The following is a 22665-nucleotide window of genomic DNA, read 5'->3' as shown; positions in this document are numbered from 1 at the left end:
TGCTATCCTTGTGTGATCACCACATCTTCATCTTTGTTATATGCATTTCATCTGTATATGTCTATTTCACTTCCATCCTTGTACCGCACCAGCGCAACAAATCGCTTTTGACAGATGTTTCTTCTAACCTGTCTTTCGAGTTCTTGTAAGAAAAACAATTTTAGAATTTTTAACAAAGACCCTATTTTAAGTGATGTAATCATAATGGATCACAATGGCTGCCCAATAATTTACTATTCCTTTCGTTATCTACTGTAAATTATTATTTATAAAATCAAGCTGTCAACATCTTTCCTACGAAGTTAGTTCAGACATACTTCCTAAAAGTTAGACGCGCAAAATTCAAATAGTGATCAGGCAAAGATAGCTTCATTGTAATCCCTCTATGCACAAGAGAGATGTGTGACAGAAGGATGTCGTCACAGGCTCTCCTAGGGAAAGAACACGGCGTGTTGGTATCTGTTTATTATATGATCTAAGTTCCAACCTCAACAAGTAAGTGGATAAAATCCATGTTAAGCGGCCGAACCATAAAAGTTGGCTTTGGGGATGAGTCGGCAACAGTGTCTGCAGTAAGAAGATGTCTGCAAGGCGGAGTTTTGTCCCCTCTGCTGTCACTTTTTGTTGCCAACTTGATAGTTAAGCTTAGTGAAGACGGCTTCTACGTCGTGACTTGTGCGGATGACTTGGGCAAAAATGCCCAACGTTTTCTAAGGAAGTTAATTATCTAGGAGAAATCACGGATAAATGACTAACTTGGAATGCTCACGTAAAAAGGTTCTTACAAAAGCAATAGCGGCGTTGTGGACATACCGCCAACTTTTTAGTAAGACAAAGATGATCTATTGGTCATAGCTGACGATTGTTAGACCTATTGCTACATATGCATCAATGGTATGGTGGAAAAAACTCTAGAAAAAACCTCGGAAACCAAATTCCAGACAATGCAAAGACTTACTTGCTTACACACAAAATACTGATAAAACCAGGAAATATGGCAGGTCACGTGAAGACCCTGTACGAAATTCGAACAGAATCGATTGTCATACTATCGGATCTGACACCGGTTCAGTTTAACTTCCAGTCGACTTTGAAGCGGCGATAATACGCCACCAAAAGTTCGAATCATTTCTAACCCAGTTACCAAAACATGCATCATTTGATATACAGACGAGTCAAATTCGAAGCAAGGGAGTAGGGTAGGGATATAGGTAACACTCCCACCATACAAACAAAAATTTCTGCTATAAACCTTTGCGCATAAGAGTGACTTCAATAATAATCCCTCAAAAGCGATAAGATTTATCTATATATATAAAAATGGATGTTGGTATATATATCTGTGATCGATAGACTCCGAAATCGTTTGACCGATCACCATGAAATTTGGCACATGTAAGTGGTTTTTCATGGAGAAGGTTTTTGTGGTATCCGCTTTGCTGTAACTAGCCACTAGATGGCGCTACAGCACATTAACTTCTACACCGTTCAACCGATTCTCATAAAAATTGGTACACGTTGGCATTTGACTATGGAGAATATTTTCGCCCTATCCATTTTGCTGTAACTCGCCACTAGATGGCGCTACAACACATCAACTTCTATACCAATCAACCGATCCTCATGAAAATTGATATACGTTGGTATTTGACCATGGAGAATATTTTCGCGTTATCGATTTTGCTGTAACTTGCCACTAGATGGCACTGCAGCACATCAACCTCTCTGTTAAAGTATTATGAACTTAGAGAATCAGCGGCACCCACATGATACAAGTAAATATGGTATGGACATACGCAGGTTTGCTGACGTCACCTGGCTGTATTCAGGCGGGAAATTGAAATATTTACCGAACCCAACTAAAGTCACTAGATCTACTATTACTTTTAGAAAGTACGGCAAACTGCCTGTGGTCGGAATTCGACAGAGAGGAACCTAACCTATGTGTTAAACAAAGATAGCGCGAGGCTAGTATAATATAAGAGAGCTATGCCGCATTAAGAGTTTTAGAGGCACCCTACTGTGCGTCTAAAACTGTCTTAGACTTTAAACCATCTCTCAAAGAACTAACTAGGGAAAATAGCGTTTCTCCGTAATGGGTGCCAGAGTGCCAGGACATGAAAAAATTGGTCTAAAGAGTTTAGACAGTACTTGCCTCGCTGTTGGAAACTTGACGACTGCATGCCTATTGTGTTTTTTTTTCTCATTACATTTTTGTAGTGGGAATTTAAAAAAAAATTGTGATGACGTCATCAACATTTTTGCAAGGACACGTATATCAGTTGGGATAGATGTAGTGTAATACTAAGAATAAAATTATTGTATTCCCAAATTTTCGGGAAAATGAATTGGGTCGTTTTGAATATTGATTTCTTATAATCAATAAAATAACGAAACAATTTACTCACGTATACGGCGCCGGTGTGTAATATCTAGAGAGCGGATTTCTGTCGGGCTAGGCAAGGCCAAACTCGGTACGGCTCTTACGGGATGCGAATTCATTGCGGTTGCGGACTGCACTTCGTTTATTTGAGGTTAGAATAACGCTGTTTCGTTGCACTCTGCTGTTAATTCCCGTTCTCATTTACTTAGCCGTTTGATTAATAAATCGTTAATTATATTTATGGAATTAGTACCGATTAAATTCGGTGATTATCTATCACCCGGCGATCCAGCACGTCCCCCCCTATAATCGTGACGTAGCCCGACAGAAATCCGCTGTCTAGTAATATGAGGGGCAACTGAAAATCGTTTATGTATAAACATTCTTAATTTAAGATGACAAGCGTAACAGCATACGTGAGAGTCAAACAGAGAAACTGTAAACAAAACGACCATCGGTTTTATTGCTTCGACTTCCGCTTATTATATAAAACATTGGGTTTTATTTTAATTCTTGATGGTGAAATTCACAATTGGTTGATTATAAACATGTCTATTCCACATTCGCGAAACCAAGTGAGCGCATAAAACAAATGCAGGTCTGTAATGTTAAAGTCGATGTAAATAAGCGTGCTACCCTTATGTTTCAACCGAGTTTTTCCTTTAACAAATTTTGTGTCTACCAAATTGGGTTGGTTGGGGTGTAATACTAATAATAAGTGTTGCCTTTAATTTAATCAATAAAATAAATTGACTTCATTAATTTTTTTGAACCACCTCTTAAGAAAATCTAAAAAATATGAATGGAATGATAAATCACAAGTACAAACTCATCATATTTTTTGCATTTTAGATAGGATTTATTCAGCAAAATTTAAGGGTGACGTCATCAATTTTTTTAGGAGGGATGAACAAATACATTTTGAACAAAAGTTTACCATGCTTATAATAACTTTAAAATATTCCCAAGATTTCAAAGCATTCGGTTTTGTAATTCCTGATTAAATCGATAAAATAAATTCACGCCTTCATTAATTTTTTTGAGTCACCCTGCATATGCAAATCCAAAAATATGAATGGAATGATAAATCACAAGTACAGACTCATCATATTTTGTACATTTTAGATACGATTTATTCGGCAAACTTTTGAGCTGACGTCATCAGTTTTTTGTAGAAGATAACCAAATATATTTTGACTAAAAATTTATTATGCTCTTTATAACCTTAAAACATCTGCAAAATTTCGAAGCATTCGGTTTTGTAGTTCCTGATTAAATCAATAAAATAAATTTACGCATTCATTAATTTTTTTGAGTCACCCTGTATATGCAAATCGAAAAAATTTGAATGGAATGATAAATCACAAGAAGAGACTCACCATATTTTGTACATTTTAGATAGGATTTATTCAGCAAAATTTTGTGGTGACGTCATAAATTTTTTAGGGGGGACGACCAAATACATTTTGATCAAAAATTTACCATGCTTATGATAATTTTAAAATATCTTCAAGATTTCGAAGCATTCGGTTTTGTAGTTCCTGAGTAAATCAGTAAAATAAATTTACGCTTTCATTTATTTTTTTGAATCACCCTGTATAAGCAAATCCAAAAAATATGAATGGAGTGATAGATCACAAGTACAGACTCATCATATTTTGTACATTTTAGATATGATTTATTCAGCAAACTTTCGAGCTGACCTCATCAAGTTTTTGGAGGGGATAAGCAAATATATTTTGACTAAACATTTATTATGCTCTTTATGACCTTAAAACATCTGCAAGATTTCAGAGCATTCGGTTTTGTAGTTTCTGAGTAAATCAGTAAAATAAATTTACGCATTCATTAATTTTTTTGAGTCACCCTGTATATGCAAATCCAAAAAATATGAATGGAGTGATAGATCACAAGTACAGACTCATCATATTTTGTACATTTTAGATATGATTTATTCCACAAACTTTTGAGCTGACGTCATCAAGTTTTTGGAGGGGATAAGCAAATATTTTTTGACTAAAGATTTATGATGCTCTTTATAGCCTTAAAACATCTGCAACATTTCAAAACATTCTGGTTAGCAGATTAAAAATTAAATTTCAAAATGTTGTTTTATAATTTTGATTTTTTTTCCAAAAATCTGGACGTTTCGGGTGAAAAGTCGATTCAGAGTTGTAAACTACATGTGTAGGACTATGTTATTTTATACAATTGAAAACCCATTTACTATGTACAATTTTGAAGTGACGTCATCGCATTAGTGGTGGGGATGATTAGACAAATTTTGGTTAGCGTTTTACCATCTACATGATATTCTTAATATAAGTACAAAATTTCACAACAATCGGTCGAGTACTTTCGGAGATTATCTGTCTAATAAAAATCCGGGACGGCAGACGGACAGATGGACAGACGGACGGACAGACGGACAGACGGACAGACAGACGGAAATGGGAGACCTATTTCTTCGTCTTCTAGGGGTCATGAAAGATCGAGAAAACGTAAAAGTAGAGAGTCGGCCGACGGACTCGATTACAATACTTCCTTTGCTTACGCTCGGGAAGTAAAAATAGAAGGAAACGACATAGCGGACATATTTTGTACATTTTACATACAGGTAAACCTAACTCAATCTAACATTCCTCTCAACGTTTCTGTTTGTCCAAGCACTCCTGAATTTTTGCCGCATGTTTAGTACACACCTGTTTGTACAGAAGAAGTTTTCATATTCAAGATTTCAATTTACAACTAATCGTCAATCATCATCAATACTGAAAAAATTTGATTAGGTAGGTGCATGTTTTTCATTAAATTAAAGTATAATAAAAACTGATTGTCGGTCCAAACGATTTTTGTAAAAATAACTGCTAATATACCTATATACATATATATATTTACCTGATTGGTGATCGTATTCTCCAATGTATCGCTTCGTAAGGAAGCGTACTGATAAAGCTGAAAAGAAAACATACATTAAAATTATTTAAAATTAAAGCAGGTTAGTTTTAAAATGTTGTTCACAAAACTTCCAATGCACACTTGCAAGCTTTTGATGGGAAGATTTTAGTCTTTGGAAAAGTAGTCGTAAAAAAATTGGTCTAAAGAGTTTAGCCAGTACTTTCCTGGCGCTCGGAACTGCGGCTTCTTTCCTATCTTGGTTTCTAACTGAATTATGTACTTTAAATAAACACATTTTACATTGTCCGTACAACGCAGGGGCTGCGGGGGTGTTATTTATGCCGCTGATTTTTACTTTACAGAGGTTGTCACAAAACGAGAATCGTAAAATCAAATTTTACATTTTTTTTTAAAGAGCAGAATTGGTTGAATTATAGCGAGATAGGGCGAGAGAAGTTCTGTCGAAATAGCCTTCGATCACTTTTTAGTGATCTTGTGTAAGTAATTCTATTTAATGTGAATGCATTGATAAACCATAAATATAGGCAAATAATATTTTGAAATTTTGCATATTTTGGATAAGATTTATTCGGAAAAAATTTGGGATGACGTCATCAGTTTTTTTTTGGAGGGGCTACTTGCTACATGCTTACGATAACCTTGAACTGTTTGCAAAATTTTAGGGCATTGGAAAAATTCACCATAAACCCGCCCGCGTGCTACAGAACAACTGATACGTGACTGACCCTTTTCGTTTTTTTTGCACATTGCTTTTTATTAGTCACTTGTTTGGTTCTTATTCCGAGTCGTTCTGTGCCAGTGATTGAAAAAAGTAGGTTAAGAAACACTACCAGCGGCGTGTAGAACAATTTATATTTAACTTCAAATAATTTTTTCTAGACATTGCTACTACTTAGGAACGTGAAGTTTACTCAGGACAATAATCTTTCGACATCAGGCTGTATAAATTGACTAATAATAAGTCATTAATTTTTTTGAGTTACCCTGTATAGGCAAAATGCAAAAAATATGAATGGAATGATAAATAACAAGCATAGACTCATCATATTTTGGACATTTTAGATAGGATTTATTCGGCAAAATTTCACGTCATTATTTTTTTGGAGGTGATAAGCAAAAATATTTTGATTAAAAATTTATTATGCTTATCATAACTTTAAAACATCTGCAAGATTTCAAAGCATTCGCTTTTGCAGATTCAAAATTAAATTTCGGGTAAAAACTCAACACGGCGTCTTAAATTGCATGTGTAGGCCTATGTTGTTTTATACAATTTAAAACCCATTTACTATATACAATTTTGAAGTGACGTTGTCACATTATTGGTTAGCGTTTTACCATCTACATGATATCCTAATGTAAATGCAAAATTTGACAACAATGGGCCCAGTACTTTCGGGGATTATCTATCTAATAGAAAATCGGGATGGCAGTTTCACACTGCGAGTCTGTTCTGTACTGCTAGTTGTCAAGTTCGAATATCGTACGAAATTGTAGGTTAGATATTTTGATTGACTCAGTTTGAGGTTAGCCGTTTCTATGTTCAGCCGGGAGTTATTCCGTTCTGCATTTGCGCAGTTTAACAACTCTTACAGAGTTCACTCTGTCCACTGTGAACGTAGATAAGCATAAGCCAGACACAAACCAACAACGTATAGTGGACCAAAAGCTGTAAGGTTATATGGCCATCATAAAATCATCCCATTGTGTCGAAGTTAAGTTGTTTACAATAGAAAAGGTTTTAGGGTCGTAAATAACGTGTCCACTGCACCTCGACCGGCTGTTATGGTTTCGTTCAGGGTCGGCTTTCACTAAATATGAAAATCCACCACTCCACTATTTCTTTACTACCTGCAGCCGCTAAGGGTTCCGAAATAACCACTCGCTTTGAAAGCCGGCCCTGTTAAATGTGAGCAAGAAATGTTTAGAAGACGATTTATTGCCAACCGGTAAGCTTAGTGCGAACCACACAAAGGGGGTATTTATTAGCGGTCAACTACTTTTATGATGGTCATATAACCTTATACCTTTTGGACAAGTATACCTATTTTGCCTTAAACGGAACCAGCAATTCTTCCTAAAATGTATATACCTGTTGCACCGGGATAGACGATTATCGGACATGGTCATAAAGATATCGTAAGCCGATATCGAAGAATAATAATTTATGACAGGTTGCCGACAACAGACCTTCAGCACAGAATAATCATTTCCCCTATTCTTTTGAAATATTAATTTTAATGCTGGAGATAATTATTAGATATACTCAAACACAATTTGGACACTGTAATATGGGAATAAAAACAAAAAAAAAATGGTATAAAGAGTTTAGACAGTACTTCCCTCGCTGTCGGAAACGTGACGACTGCATGCCTATTATGTTTTTTTTCGCATTAGATTTCAAAGCATTCGGTTTTGTAGTTCTTGATTAAATCAATAAAATAAATTTGCGCATTCATTAAATTTTTTGAGTCACCCTGTATATGCAAATCCAAAAAATGTGAATGGAATGATAAATTACAAGAAGAGACTCATCATATTTTTACATTTTAGATAGGATTTATTTAGCAAAATTTTGGAGTGACGTCATCAAATTTTTTGGAGGGGATAACTAAATATATTGTGATTAAAATTTTATTATGCTTATCATAACTGTAAACCATCTGCAAGATTTCAAAGCATTCGGTTTTGTAGATTTCAAATTAAATGTCAAAATGTTGTTTCCTAATTTTGATTTTTTTTCCAAAAATCTGGACGTTTCCGGTAAAAACTCAATTCGAGGTCATAAACTACATGTATAAGACTATGTTATTTGATACAATTTAAAACCTAATTACTATGTACAATTTTGAAGTGACGTCATCACATTAGTGGTGGGGATGAGTACACAAATTTTGGTTAGCGTTTTACCATCTACCTAATATAAATACAAAATTCGACAACAATCGACCCAGTACTTTCGGAGATTCGGATGACCCCTAAAGTACGAAGAAATAGGTCTCCCATTTCCGTCTGTCAGTCTGTCCGTCTGTTTGCCGTCACGGATTTTTATTAGACAGATAATCTCCGAAAGTACTGGGCCGATTTTTGTCAAATTTTGTATTGATATTAGAAATACCATGTAGGTGGTAAAATGCTAACCAAAATTTGTCTAATCATCCCCACCAACAACGTCATGACATCCCCGCAAAATTTTGTTTACTTAAATTTTATAAAATATTATACTCCTACACTTGTGTTTTGTGAATCCACCCTGCTTTTGTTTATTATTATTATCATAATTATTATGCTCAGCACCTGTGCTTTTACCGCTTAATACGTCGCCTAGTAATACTGGAAAATGAGGCAGCTATATGAGTACCTGTACGATTCTCGCCCTTTCCAATTTTTTTTTTCCTTCAAATCGGAAACAGCACAACCCATTTTCACAATGTGAGAATACAATAATAGAATAGATAAGCTGTTATTATTACACTGTCGAGTCGTCTGTAGTACCAGGCGGGGTAACAGTCAAAGTCCGATATTTGGAATTATTATTTATTAATAACCGACTAACTCTAGATACAATGCAGGTAGCGGACCAGTGATGACTGGCGCTACCCTTGTCCACCTAGTGGTGTGTGGTTATGGCAGATATACACATCCTACCTCCACAACACTGTAGTTAGTCCATGTGCTTTACAACGCATTCATATTTTTCCATTATCGTTGGTACGATCCATTAATCATTGCACTGGTTATAATAAACAAAACTAAAGTATGATTCATTGATGAATGCATAAAAAAGTATCTCCCGGAACCTTTACAAGAATAACCTGTAACTTCAGTGCTTATCGGCGGAGTGATCGTCGTTGTTGCGCCCAGACAAACATTTCGTCCAATGAACAAACGTGATGTGGATATTGTAGCGAAGTCAAGTGTGTTACATCACTGAATGTTGAACAAAAATGTGATCTAGGGTTACTTAAACACAACTTCCTTCGCCCTAGAAATATAGTCGAACAAATACAGAGTTTAGCTTTGTCTAGATAATGTCAACGTGGTTGGCGAAACGCGTCGACAAATATTTTGTGTTTTCGGTGTTGTGGGAATAAACGTTCTATAAAATACAAAGTATTCGAAAAATTATGAAATTTAATTTTGCGAATTTTATTTTTACTTCTTCAGCGTAAGGAAAGAAAGTATTGTAATCGAGCTATCGGGGGGCAGCTGGCTACTTGTATGTTTTCTCGACATTTCATGACCCATAGAGTATGAAAAATTAGCTCTCCTGGTTCAGTCTGTGAGTCGTCTCTTCAAATTTTTATTAGGCAGATAATCTCCAAAACTACCGGACCGATTGTATTTTATATGTATGTTAGAAATATCGTGTAAATGGTAAAACGCTAATCACAATTTGCCCAAATTCCCTATCAATGTTATGACATCTCAAAAATATTTATAATCCTAAATTTTATAAAATAGAATACTCTTGTAATTGTTTTATTGAATATAAATTCGCAAAATCTATTTTTTTTAATTTTTCAAAGAAGCAGGATTTGTGGCATTGCACTTCGGGGGCGAGGGAAGTCCTGTCGAAATAACTTTCGGCAATAACTGGTAAAATTTTATGATTATTTTATTTGAGTTTAATACGGTAAGAAATTTACCTAGTCACATTGTCATGCACGAAATTTGCAAGCAGCAAACTCTCATAACTAGAGAGCGGATTTCTAGGTTAAATGCTTTTTGTGAAAAATGTAAGCACTTTAAAACTTTTTTATACAGCGTGTTATTGAAAGGTACGTACAAAATAAAATCGGCAATTGGTCTCGAAGTATAAGTGCTAAAAGTAAAAAAAAGTTCAGGTAAAAGTGTTCTCCTTTTAGAGATAAAAATTATTAAAATCTATGTCCAAATTGGTTGTACGCCTCTGATAAAAAGATCATCTTTCGTTTCTATAGCAACATTTAGTCTTGACAAAAGTTTTATTGTTACACTTGCTAGGATTTATTAAAATAATAATTAATTTTACCTATTTATCCTTCAGTAGCGTCTGAAAAGGTTGGATAAGGGTTAATTTTCCCCTTAGAATTTTGATAACACAAAATAAGTTTTTCAGACTTCTTTGACTTCGCGAATAACTGTGAATTTTGTTGTACGTACCTTTCAATAACACCCTGTATCTGTAACTGTGATACAATTTGGAGTCATTTGACACATTTTTTTTATGCTTATTTGCTTTTTTTTCAATTTTGTGCATATTAAAACTTATATGCTTATTTAATGCTTTTTTCGACGAATATGAGTTTTAATGCATATTTTGTTCAAATGCCGGCCTTGTCGGGATGACAAATACTTGCTAGTTAGCCGTATCGTATCGTATGCATTTTACCTGGACTTGACCATTGAAGTACACTTACTCAAGACCCTTTCTGTGAATAGGTTCCGGTCGTTTGGGTAATAAAATTTTATTATAGGATTGGAAAAATACTCCATTGATTTTATGACTTTAAATCCTTACTTCCGTTGATAATGAATTAAAGCTTTTAACCAGATGTTCTTTTTCGACATTTTGCGGCAAGACCGTTGAAGATTTTCTAGAAAAAAGGATTATTGTACCCAACTACCTACCTTAAAATTTTTCTAATGGAAACTTTTAAGTAAATGAACCGTTTATTTCACAACCATCAGTCTATCGCATCTGTCGTAGTACAGTGTTATACGTGGTTCTCCCTTGTTACATGTTGAGTTCTTTTTGGTAATATTACTGATATTTTAAACGAATGCCGAAAGTAAAATCGACGCCAGATGAGTGGGTAAGGGATTTTCCAGAATTAAAATTAGAAAACAACAAAATATTCTGCAGAGCTTGTGTGAAAACTGTAAGCCCACTAATTTTTTTTTATCTATTTTCCTTTGTTAATCCTGTATATGTACGTTGTTTTAGATTCATAGTGATAAAAAATATAACGTGACGCAACATGTCAGAACGACTCTTCATGTAGAAAGGAAGAAAATGTTTGAAGTTTCTAAAATTAAACAGCAGACCATACATGAATCTGTTGCATCTACTTCCACAAAAGATGAGCAGTTTCAGTTTAATTTCGATTTATGTAAAATGATGATCCAGTCCAATATAACTTTAAAAAAATTGGAGAAAGGCCCTCTTCAAGAATTCCTAGAAAAACACTGCAATCGACATATTCCGGTTGAAAGTACTCTCCGAAAAAATTATGTAGGCCCAGTGTTTCGCCAAGTTTACAACGAAATTAAACATCGCATTGGAGATAATTATTTATGATAATTATAAATATAATTAAATGACAAGTATTAAGCCATACAGTTTGTATCCCCATGAAGGTTCTATTGTCATCCTGATAATAATGTATTACTTTGGCGAAACTGCGTTAGGTAAATAATTGATTTATTTTTACCGATGAAAAAAGCTACAAATTAAAATGAACGGTGCTTTGTACCCTAAATTCAGACACACGCATGCACTTCACATATTTAAAATTAAATACAGAACCTACTGACACACTTTTTCTTTCAACCGGTTATACAAAGGTTACATTTTAAAAATAGAATTGAATGAAATTTCTGAGCGACATCCATTTCAAGAAATGAACTAAAGTTTAAGTACCAATAATATAAATCTTTTAGATGATATTAATACAATTTTTTTCGACAGCCTGTTAATACATATGATATGTCTGTTCTTTAATAACGAAACGGACAATAGTACAATGGTAAGGACTATTTACAACTCAAAGTTGTCGCGTGCCGATAGTCACCAAATGTTAGAAGTATAAGAGTCCAGATCCGTACTGGAGCCATCATTACTTACAAACGAAAACGAGTGTAATTTTATGTGTAAAATGAAAAACAATATATTATTTTCACACGGTTAACATTCTTTTAAAACGATTATTTTGTGTCTCTTTGCTTCATTAAAAAATTGCCTTGCACTAACTTAACATGATTACTATGATTGACAACCACGATGGTTTGCACATGAATGTATTCTATATATATCTTGGCGGAGTGTAAGTAGTACTTATACGCCGCTCAACACGTTGTCATAGAAATGAGACTTAAAACTTCAGTAACAACATCCTACAAGTGTCAATTATATGACGTTTGAAAATAATAGATATTTATTTTATTAGAAGTTTAAGTGATACTTTATGTGACGGAGGATAGACGATTAAACGACGAGCGATAGCGAGGCGAATTAAGTCCTTACGAGTCACATAAAGTCACTTAAACTCCGAATGAAATACAATATTTTATTTTCTAATGATATTAATCTTTTTTTGAAATGATTATTTCCTATAGTATTTGCCATTTCTATTGAAACACCACTTGTTAATTGTAAACTTGGCAACGTTCATATTCAGACAATTTTATAATTAAAAACCGTTGTCAATCAACCGAAAGCTGTTACCAATTGCTAAATTTTAAGTAAAATCAACAGATGGTGTTTCAATAGAAATGGCAAAGACAATATCTTCTTGCTTCATTAAGGAATTGCCTTGATTTCACTTGCCATGGTTACTATGGTTGACAACCACTATGATTTTCACATATTTATACTCCGCCGGAGTATAAATGCTTTATTTATACGCCGGCGGAGTATAAGTAGTACTTATACGCCGCTCAAACACGGTGTCATAGAAATGACACTTAAACCCCGGTAAGAGCGTCAAATAAGTGTCAGTTATATGACGTTTGAAAATAAACAAATTTTAGTGTGTCAAAAGGCAATTATCAGACTACTCGACCACAAAAGTATTTTTTCGCATTTCATTCAGTAATACACTAGATTTATGCACTTCAAATCGTACAGTAAAAACTCATTTTACTGAATAGCCAACCATTACTGCATAGCAACCATTACTGCATAGCTACCATTACTGCATAGCAACCATTACTGCATAGCAACTATCACTTTTTTTCGCTTCCCGCCACTGGCAAAATACTCCATACGTCTTCTCGTATTTTTCCTTTGATTTCGCAGGGAGCAGACTCGTGCAAGCTTCGCGGGCAGCATTCAAAATATCCTCACTTATGGGAATATTCCGTGAATCCATTTCTGATTTAGTTTAAAATTGTTTGACTGTCGTTGTATGCGAAAAACAAGTTCTGCTTGGTTGCTACGTTATTGAAAAGCGTTACCTACTATTATTTTTTATTCGTACTTGACTTTTACATAATATTTAAAATTATTAACGCAAATAATATCTGCTATATCTCGATAGAAAAGTCTTTTCACAACTCGTATGGTTTTTAAGTTACTCGTTCGCTTCGCTCACTCGTACTCAAACGAACCATACTCGTTTGGTAAAACTTCACTTTTCTATACTTGGCACGTAATGTACTATTATCGCCAACCAGCAATAGAGACATGCATAACCATAGCGATTTTCGGAAGTAAACAAACACTTTATTTTACTGTAAAAATCAAGCACTTTACCTGCCGCTCATAATTGTCAACATAACCATGACTGTATGACATTCTGTCTGTCACTGTCACGGTTCCAACGAGAAAAGTTCTGTCGCGAATTATATAGAAAATAATGGAAGAAGACATTCAATGCACGCCGCCTGAAATTCAGAAGAAGTCGCTAGAGGCGTCTTTCGAACTTCTACCACAAAAATCTGTCGAAAAATACAATCGCCAGTATGACATATTCATGGAATGGTGTAAAAAACATGGAACTACAAAATATAGTGAAAACGTTTTACTGGCATATTTTTCCGATTTATCTAAAAAGTATTCTCCTTCTTCAATGTGGTCGTATTATTCTATGGTGAAAGCAACCCTTTCTGCAAAATATGACGTCGACATTAGTAAATACAAGAAACTTACGGCTTTTTTAAAACAAAAAGGAAGAAATCATATTCCAAAAAAGTCTAAAACTCTTTCACAAGTTGAAATACTTAAATTTTTACTAAATGCTCCGGATGAAATCTACTTGATGATGAAGGTATTTTATGCAAACTTTTTAAACCCAATTTGATATAAATGTAATAATTATTTTAGATTTGTGTTGTGTTTGGCATTGCTGGGGCTTGCCGTAATGATGAACTTCTGAATTTAAAAGTAAGTGACATCGAGCACAAAGAAACAATTCTTGTTGTTCACATAACTAAAACAAAAACCAACAGGCCTCGATTATTTGTAATCACATCAGAATTTGAAGGAAAAGTAAAGTCCATAGAATTATTTAACAAATATTTAGCTTTGCGTCCTAAGCAGACGCCCCACGACCGATTTTTTCTATCTTATAGAAATCACAAATGTACAGTCCAGCCAGTAGAGATCCATACTTTTGGAAGTATACCAACCAAAATTGCTACGTATTTGCATTTGCCAGAACCATCACTTTATACGGGACATTGTTTCCGTCGAACATCTGCCACTCTCTTTGCCAACGCAGGCGATACGATTGCAGAGTACTATGTTGAGGAATCTGTGCTCAATAAAAAGAAAATCGCAGAGACAATTTTAGGTGAAAGTCAAACTGACAACATATTTGTTACCAATGATAATTTTACTCAAGATTCACCTAATGAAATTATTAGCACGGCTAATCCTCAAACATTTTCACTTCAAACTCCTTCGACTTCAGGACTCAATTTTTATAATCCGTCAGGTTGTACATTTACATTTAATATAACAAGTAATAAGTAGATATCTTTTGACTCATTGTTATTATATGTTTACTGTCATAATAAAATGTGATAAGTCATAACATTTCCATTATTTTTAATTATAAATTTTTAAGGTTGGCGATAAAAATTTGTATGCACCACGTCAGTAAAGGATCTTTATCGAATTCGCCTGTTACTCGCTTCGCTCGCTTCGCTCGCTCGATAAAGAATCACTTTACTGACTTGGTACATAAATAACTATTAAACTAATAATATAAGTGAGAGAAACGCTATATTATATACTAACCGTCAAAAAAAAAAACAGGCCACCCTGAAATGTTTTGCAAAATCGCTTTAAAAATTATTAATTTAACTAGTGATTGTTATTTTATTTAAAGAACCATTCACGGTTCACACATGATATACAAAGTAGCTAAAAAAAAGAGACAAATAAATACAATCACTAGTTAACTACTGACACGAATGCGTTATCGCAAGTGAAACTGATCTCACGACCTTTCATGGCATTTCGCTCATGTATTATATAATATTTGACATTTTATCTTAATTCCAACATACTTTAAACTTTGATTAAACCGTGAATTTATGAATCTGATAACAAATGCGTCGGTCGCACCGCAAATTTTGACGAAACAATATTAGAAAAATTCATGAAACCTTAAGCAGGTTTATTAAACAAAAGCTTGTAGAATTATGTTTCGACCCTATCAGTTTTGTCAAGGTATAAGTTGTCGCTAAAAGAAATTAATTTTTGAATAGAGGAATGCCAGTTAAAAATGCATTTGATACGTGGAAATTTTAGACCAATGATTTTGTTTTTATTTTAAATGCTCTTTATTCCTGAGAGAATGTATGCACCGTCTGCGGGCAGCATTTGGTGATGAAACGCCTTCCTAAAGGACCGTATTGTATAGTTGGTAAATATTATGCAACTCAAGTTCGAAAGAGTTTCGTTCAGAGATGAGTTACGTGAAGGTAGAACAATTTCTGCAACTACCGAATTAAATCGTCGAAGATTATTTCGGCAGGACCTCTCTCGCCCCTGAAATACAGTCCAACAAAGCCCGCTTCTTTGAAAAATTAACCTATATACATTAAAATAAAAATAGATAAGTAATATGTACCAGCAACAGTGTAAGAAGCTAAATGAAATCATATAGATGAGTTTTTACATCCTATATTTTTTGTTTGTCTCCAATATACCTTTTTTATGACACTATATAATTTTTTATAAATTCTTCTATTGCTTGTTTTTCTAAGCACATTAAAGTATGATACTTTAATTACCCACACCCGCTATTGATTCCAACGCATTATGTTACGAAAACACACTTGTTTATATTTGGTCTAAAGTGACCCGTCGCGTCGTCAATGATAGGAAACGAATTAACAGTTACTCCAAAAATATGAATGCATTGATAAAGTAAGCCTGCATTAATAAGTTTTTCCATTTGAAAATGTACGATCACCATTATTTCAGCAAAGTATGTTAATTCCGACACGTGCCATATAATACTAATAATAATAATGAAAATTGGGGTGTACCACATTTGAGATTTGATTAATAAAAAAAAATAATAGATAATAGGAGTCAGTAAATGTGGAAAAAAAACTGCGTATCGGATTCGAACGAGCGGGATATTCGCATCTAAAAGAGAACACTACGGTATATGCCAAGGAATAACTTTGTACGAACTCCCTATATACTAGTACAAACTGTTGCTATACAATTTCGATTTTTTTTTTGAGAAAATTTAGATGCCCCGAGGAAAATCTGATGACGGATTCATAAACAACAAATAGAGCATCCTAAATACAATGAACGTTGCATAACAACATTAAAGTATTGCAGCCGAAATCGTACTTTGATTTGCACATTTTCGAATCATTGAAAAAAATATACGGTCCAGTAGTTTCGGAGATTACGTGTCTAATAAAAGTCGACACAGACGACAGACAGACAGACAGACGGAAACGGGAGACCAGCTTTTTTGGTACTGTAGGGGTCGTAAACGTCGAGAAAACAGAAAAGTGTCTATTCGTCCGATGGACTCGATTACCTACTACACTTCCTTTGCTTAACATTCAGGAAGTAAAAAACATAGCTGCAGTTTGAAAAATGGTTGAAAAAAACAATCGAATCACCTATAGAATTATTTGCAGTACTTTAAGTATTGGATTGACTGCAAGATCTTACCACCTTGATGTTAGAAAAATTTGTTGTCGCTGGGGATCCTGTTATTTCCTTCAAACCGATGTTAATCGTTCAAACAACAGGTGTATTTGAAACAGTATTTTCTTCAATTATACCAAATGTTACATTATGACCTTCACCGGAAAACAAAACTACGTATTTTATTCATACAAAATTCAAGATAGTCTCTAAATCGCTCTCGCGGATAAAAGAACTTGGCATTACTTTTGATCAAATGTTAACTTTTGCTGATCACATTGGTGAAATTATCACCACATCGTTTAAAATGTACGGCTTCATGTATAGAAATTTTAGATACTACAAATATGGATGCTCTATTGAAACTGTTCTTCGCTTTAGTGAGATACCGTCTCAAATACATATATCTGTGTGGAGGTTTTTCAGTATACTTTCCATTTTTACGAATCTTATTTTGATTTTTTTATTCCATTTTTAATAGAAGCAGCGTTTTATATTATTTTTTTATAATAATTAACATTACACAAAATTGTCAAGATTCATCGAAAACTATAGTTTATTTGCACTCTGAACCTTTAAAGTTGTATGATCCTTTATCAAAATTTCAAAGTATTGTGACCAAATTTAAAAGGCTTCCAGTTGAATTTGGGAAGAAATTAAAAATTAAAGTAGAATCTGTTTTTAGTAGTACTCCCGGTTCAAACACTTTGCATTAGTTTTGCGACGGCATGACAGAGCCAAATATTAGAACAAAATACATATGAAAAATTGCTCCCATTTTTTAATTACGGTCCCATAACCAGTTGTGACGTGGATCGTTCATGTTCTAAATTGAAAGACTTATTAACCCCCAAAAGAACACATTTTACAGAGGAAAATCTCGAGCGAGCGCTAGACCTTGAGCGTGCTGCGAAAACTGTGTACGGCTATATATTAAAACGGCTTCGTCGTTCTCTGGTGATTACCATCAAACATAGATAAGAACCATCATGATTAAATCAGGTTTAAAAAGAAAACGGATTGAAATCGGTTTATCTGTTTGGGTTTAGGAGCTACTATACCGCAGACAGACAAAGTTAGAGAAAAAGGAATCACAGTTATAACATCCCTCTTTTTGCATGGGAGTTAATAATGATATAAAATTTAGGAGTGAGTGTATGATAAATATTGACATAATATCTTTAAAAAGAAGGGTACTCGTATTTCAATGACAAGTTCAAAATTGTGTTAAAAATGACGATAATGATAAAGGTAAATACAATTTTCTGAATAATATTGAAACAAGCCTATGGCTATGACGGAATTAATCTGCTCTTTTATCTGAGGTATTTAACATTTTCTCGCTAGGTACTACATTTTAAAAATGAAAGTAAGATATTTGTTTAAAAGCTTAAAACCTGGTGTACATAGGCTCAATTAAATATTTGATTGCAATTAAATTTTTAACACGGCGTTAAAGTACCACGCCACTGCTTCTACGCCAATCAAGCGTCGCTAAACCCTCGTGAAATGCGTGATTAGCTTAATCTCAGTTAAAATATTGCATAAAATGGCCCATACTGTTTATTCTTTACATTTTTTGGAAGTATTAGAATGCAGTACAACCCTAGTTGAGTTATATATTAATACAAATAATAGAATAATACACATTTACAAACTTGCTGAGGATTCATTTGTGGTTTGTTATTGTAATTTCATCAAAAATAAATTCTCTAAAACAAACTTCAGTTTAAAAATGATTTCTTTAATAATTTTAAACATTTACGCAGGCAGATATTAATAAAATTGTGAAATTTTTAAGCAGAAATATTTTCGATAGGATATGAATGATTTACGATTGTTTATCTTGAATCGATCAATGAGGTAGTTCAACTAATATATTTTGGAAAAGGCTCCACTTTAAAATGTACTGTTTACATATACTTTCATGAAGTTAGAAACGAATTTATCGAGATAAATTTAGAATTTTATTAGGTACACAAAGATATAATTTTTCTAAGGAAAAAAAAATTAAAACATGCACAGTTTAAATTCTATAGTTTTTTGTATCACGTAAACTACTTTCATCTGAAACAAAACGTGTGTATTTGTATACACAGTGTGGTAGATTTAAAAGAACATAACAAAAATAAATATTATTCCCAAAAAACTCACCAGTTTTTCCTACACCAGGTGCACCGATCACAGCTACTTTCACTTCAGACAGTGATGATTTCTTTCGTCGCATTGTTTTTGTGTTCATTGTTCACAGGAATCAGTCTGAAACTAATTTTTTACCGAGCTTGCACCGATATTGGCCTGCAAACTTCTCACTTGTCTAAAAACTCATATTTTAGATATTCTAAATATAACTTCGAACTTCAGTAGAAACTAGGTGACGTATGTTTAGACCGTAGTACGCAAGAACGAAAAGCAGGAATCACTCAGGTTAATTTTAAATAATATGTAGCGTGCTTTCAAACAAGTGCAAACAGGATACTGAAGAATTTTATATAAAACTTTGTATTTTATCCATTATCCACCATGTTCATAATAACAGTAAAATTTGTTAAAAACATGAAAAATGTTATTTGACGTAGTACTTGGATAAGTCAAATACACAGGGTCGCTAAAATGTATGGAAACGGTTAAATATCTTGAGAACCACTTGTACATATCAACTGAAATTAGGTATGGGGTACAAGAAGTTGTGTTCTATTTTTTTTTGCTTCGTTTTTTTTGCGATATGCAAGGCCAATTTGATTTTTTTTTAAATAGCACTACCATAGAATTAATGCATTTTTGAATAGAGTTTTTTTCTGAATTCTTTTATATAGCACAATCACACTTTCTCTTTAACTGAAATGGAAAAATAAATTATTAAGCAACAATTAAATACATTACTAATTATTAATTTTAATTAATATTAAACAATAAATAAATTAACCAATACCAACCGAAACCAAAATTAAACTTCTGTTTTCTACAAAAGATGCTCAGAATGCTCTCCATTTATTTCCTGGCAATAAAAAAGACGCTGAATAAAATTTTGCAATGAGAATTTGGGTAAGTCTTCAATATGAATCGGTCCGTTGGTATTGTCATGAAGACAAATATTTTATAATTCTTGTTGCGAAATCATGACGCCTCGCTTCCTCTTGAATCAATGGTGGTATTTGAAGACGGAAGGGCAATATCCTACTGGAACGGAAATGTGATTGAACTAAGACAAGTAGGAAAAATTGCCGTTCTAGCAGGAGATGGCTTCCTGGCTCCAACAAGAACCCGAAGCAGGAGGTTAGTGGGTGACCATCATCGCAACAACCAGACCTCGGAACCATGTAAGTACCATTTTAAATAATAATCTAGTTTAAAGTCTTATTTGGGAATTTACAATTTAGGGTTTCTGGGAAATTGGGTTTGGGACGTGACAATATAAAAGCGATTCTTCAAATAGCCAAACAAAAAAAAGTCAAGCGGTGTCAAATCCGGTGACCTAGCAGACCACTCAGTAGTACCCCTTCGGCCTATCCATCTGCCAGCAAAAATTTCATTTAACTACTGTCGCACTTGATGTCCAAAATGGGATAGGGCACCGGCTTTTTGAAACCAAATAGTTTCTACTGGTAACTCAGGATTTTGGTAATTGGGAAACAATTCTCTTTTAAGTCTAGGCACTATACGTTTCCACAACAGCCTTAAGTATCCCTCAGAATTTAAATTCCCATTAATAAAAAATTAATTACATGGTAACCAATAACACCGCACCAAACATTCAGTTTTTCTGGACGCTGGTGTGTAGATTTGCTCCATCCAATATGGATTTGTGTCAGACAAGTACCTGCAATTGTGTCTGTTCACATGAACATTTAAACAAAACATTGATTCGTCAGAAAACAAAATCCTGTTGATAAAATTTCCGTCCTGTTGTATTATGTTCATAATAATTTCGGTAAATTCAACTCTACGATCAAAATTATCTTCGTTTAGCTCTTGTACCAAATGGATTTTATATGGGTGAAACTTTTCCTTTGTCACTATTGTTTCAATTGTTTTTCTACTAACACTGTGATTCAGCGCTAATAGATGCACTGACGTTTTGGGATTTTCTGTTGCGTCTAAGAGGGTATTAAGGGCATTTTCATCATTTGTAGCAGTTTTTGGACTGCCAGGTTTTTGCTCAGGATGAATTTCATTGAAAAGTGTTACTACTTGAGCAAAATCATTCTGTGCGCTCAGTTTCACTTGGATGCACCATTTTTGCAGAGAACACCTTACAAGTCAGATTAGTAGTAGATTGTACAACAAGAGTGAATATGATGCTCATATCACCTGAGAACGACAGTAAGCCGCCCGAAGGTGATATGGGCAATCCACTCGAGTGGTATACAGTTTACAGTCTACTTTTTCTACAACAAACTGTATTTAATGTTTTTATCTTGGACGCCGTAGCTTCGTTGATATACAGATTGTCATAATGACAGTGATGACAACTGTAAACTGTCAATTGTTTAAAAAAGTTAATAACACTAGTACTACACATTATTAACTAAACAATACCTGCAAACAATTATATTTAACCCAATAAACAGTTTTCACACTACTCACTATTATTCGTGGTCCCTGCAATCATATTCTTACAAATTAATTTATGAAATCAGTCACTTTCTAATTGAAAAGTGGCATTTTGATCTGCGCAGAAAGTGTCGGCGGAGCTAGACGGAGATAAGGTAAATTCGGAAAGAAGCGCTGTGAGTTATCGCTATTATTATTAGGAGCTTTTCATATACTTAATGATTTTTTTGTAGTATCTGAAAATTCTTACTTGATCAGGAAGGGAAAAAATTATAAATCCATACGATACTTTACCTTTTTGTATCAAAATACAACATCTGACTTGAAAGAAGCCAAGCTAACTTACCTTATTTAGCCCTCTCTTTCCTATGTCAAAATTACCCTACCTTGATTGGTTGATTTCATGTCCATTTTTGTTAGGATATAAATTCATATCCGTTCAGTTAGTTGCAATTGCATAGATAAAGTGTGAATATAGAGTTGCGGCCTTCCAAAAGTGCACGGCTTTTCGTTGTTATGAAATTTTTTGAATTTTTAAGTTAATGTAAGCCTGGCTACTACCAGTGCCGTAATATTTTTTTTCCAATTGTAAAGGTTAAAATTGTGTTTTTATCAATAGCGTGGTTGCGCAAAACAGTTTCTTATAAAGTTTTCCTTATACTTACACTTATAATTTATAATTATAGTTATAAGTATAATTCTAACAGTTATGCCGACGGCTTAGGATCTTACATTAGCAAGTAGAACTGACTTTCTGTCACGTAAATTGATTAATTTTGCACCATGAATAATTTAGAAATTTTGGCGACTTGTGGCATTGCAGAAGATGTTCAGAACTACTTAGTGTATCAGTTAATACAAACAGAGTTTCTTTTTCAGTTGCGACATAGTTAGAGTTCCAAATGACACTGATTGACATTGTAGAAAAATTCTATTACTGTCAATATAAGATGTAACGATTATGGGTGTTATAATT

The 22665-nt window shown here is 33.9% G+C and overlaps 1 protein-coding gene across 2 annotated transcripts in view; it reads right to left on the bottom strand.

The window, feature by feature from the left end:
* The window catches only part of LOC135135034 (ras-related and estrogen-regulated growth inhibitor-like protein), a 43205-nt gene extending 23623 nt beyond the window's left edge, over window positions 1–19582 (bottom strand). The window contains exons 1-2 of one of the 2 annotated variants that reach the window (XM_064063972.1): window positions 19290–19582; window positions 5282–5338 (exon numbers count right to left, since the gene is read on the bottom strand). In XM_064063972.1, coding sequence (XP_063920042.1) covers window positions 5282–5338; window positions 19290–19377 — 145 coding nt within the window. In that variant the 5' untranslated portion in view covers window positions 19378–19582. The remainder of the gene's footprint in view (window positions 1–5281; window positions 5339–19289) is intronic. The other variant, XM_064063973.1, reaches the window with a different exon arrangement.
* Between the last annotated feature and the right edge of the window lie 3083 nt (window positions 19583–22665).

This window comes from Zophobas morio, unplaced genomic scaffold (assembly GCF_036711695.1).
Source record: "Zophobas morio isolate AGI-343-1 ecotype UQ-CSIRO unplaced genomic scaffold, CSIRO_AGI_Zmor_V1 ptg000024l, whole genome shotgun sequence".
NCBI lineage: Eukaryota > Metazoa > Arthropoda > Insecta > Coleoptera > Tenebrionidae > Zophobas > Zophobas morio.
Note: the sequence above shows the minus strand (reverse complement) of the source record. Positions and strands in the feature narration are given on the sequence as shown.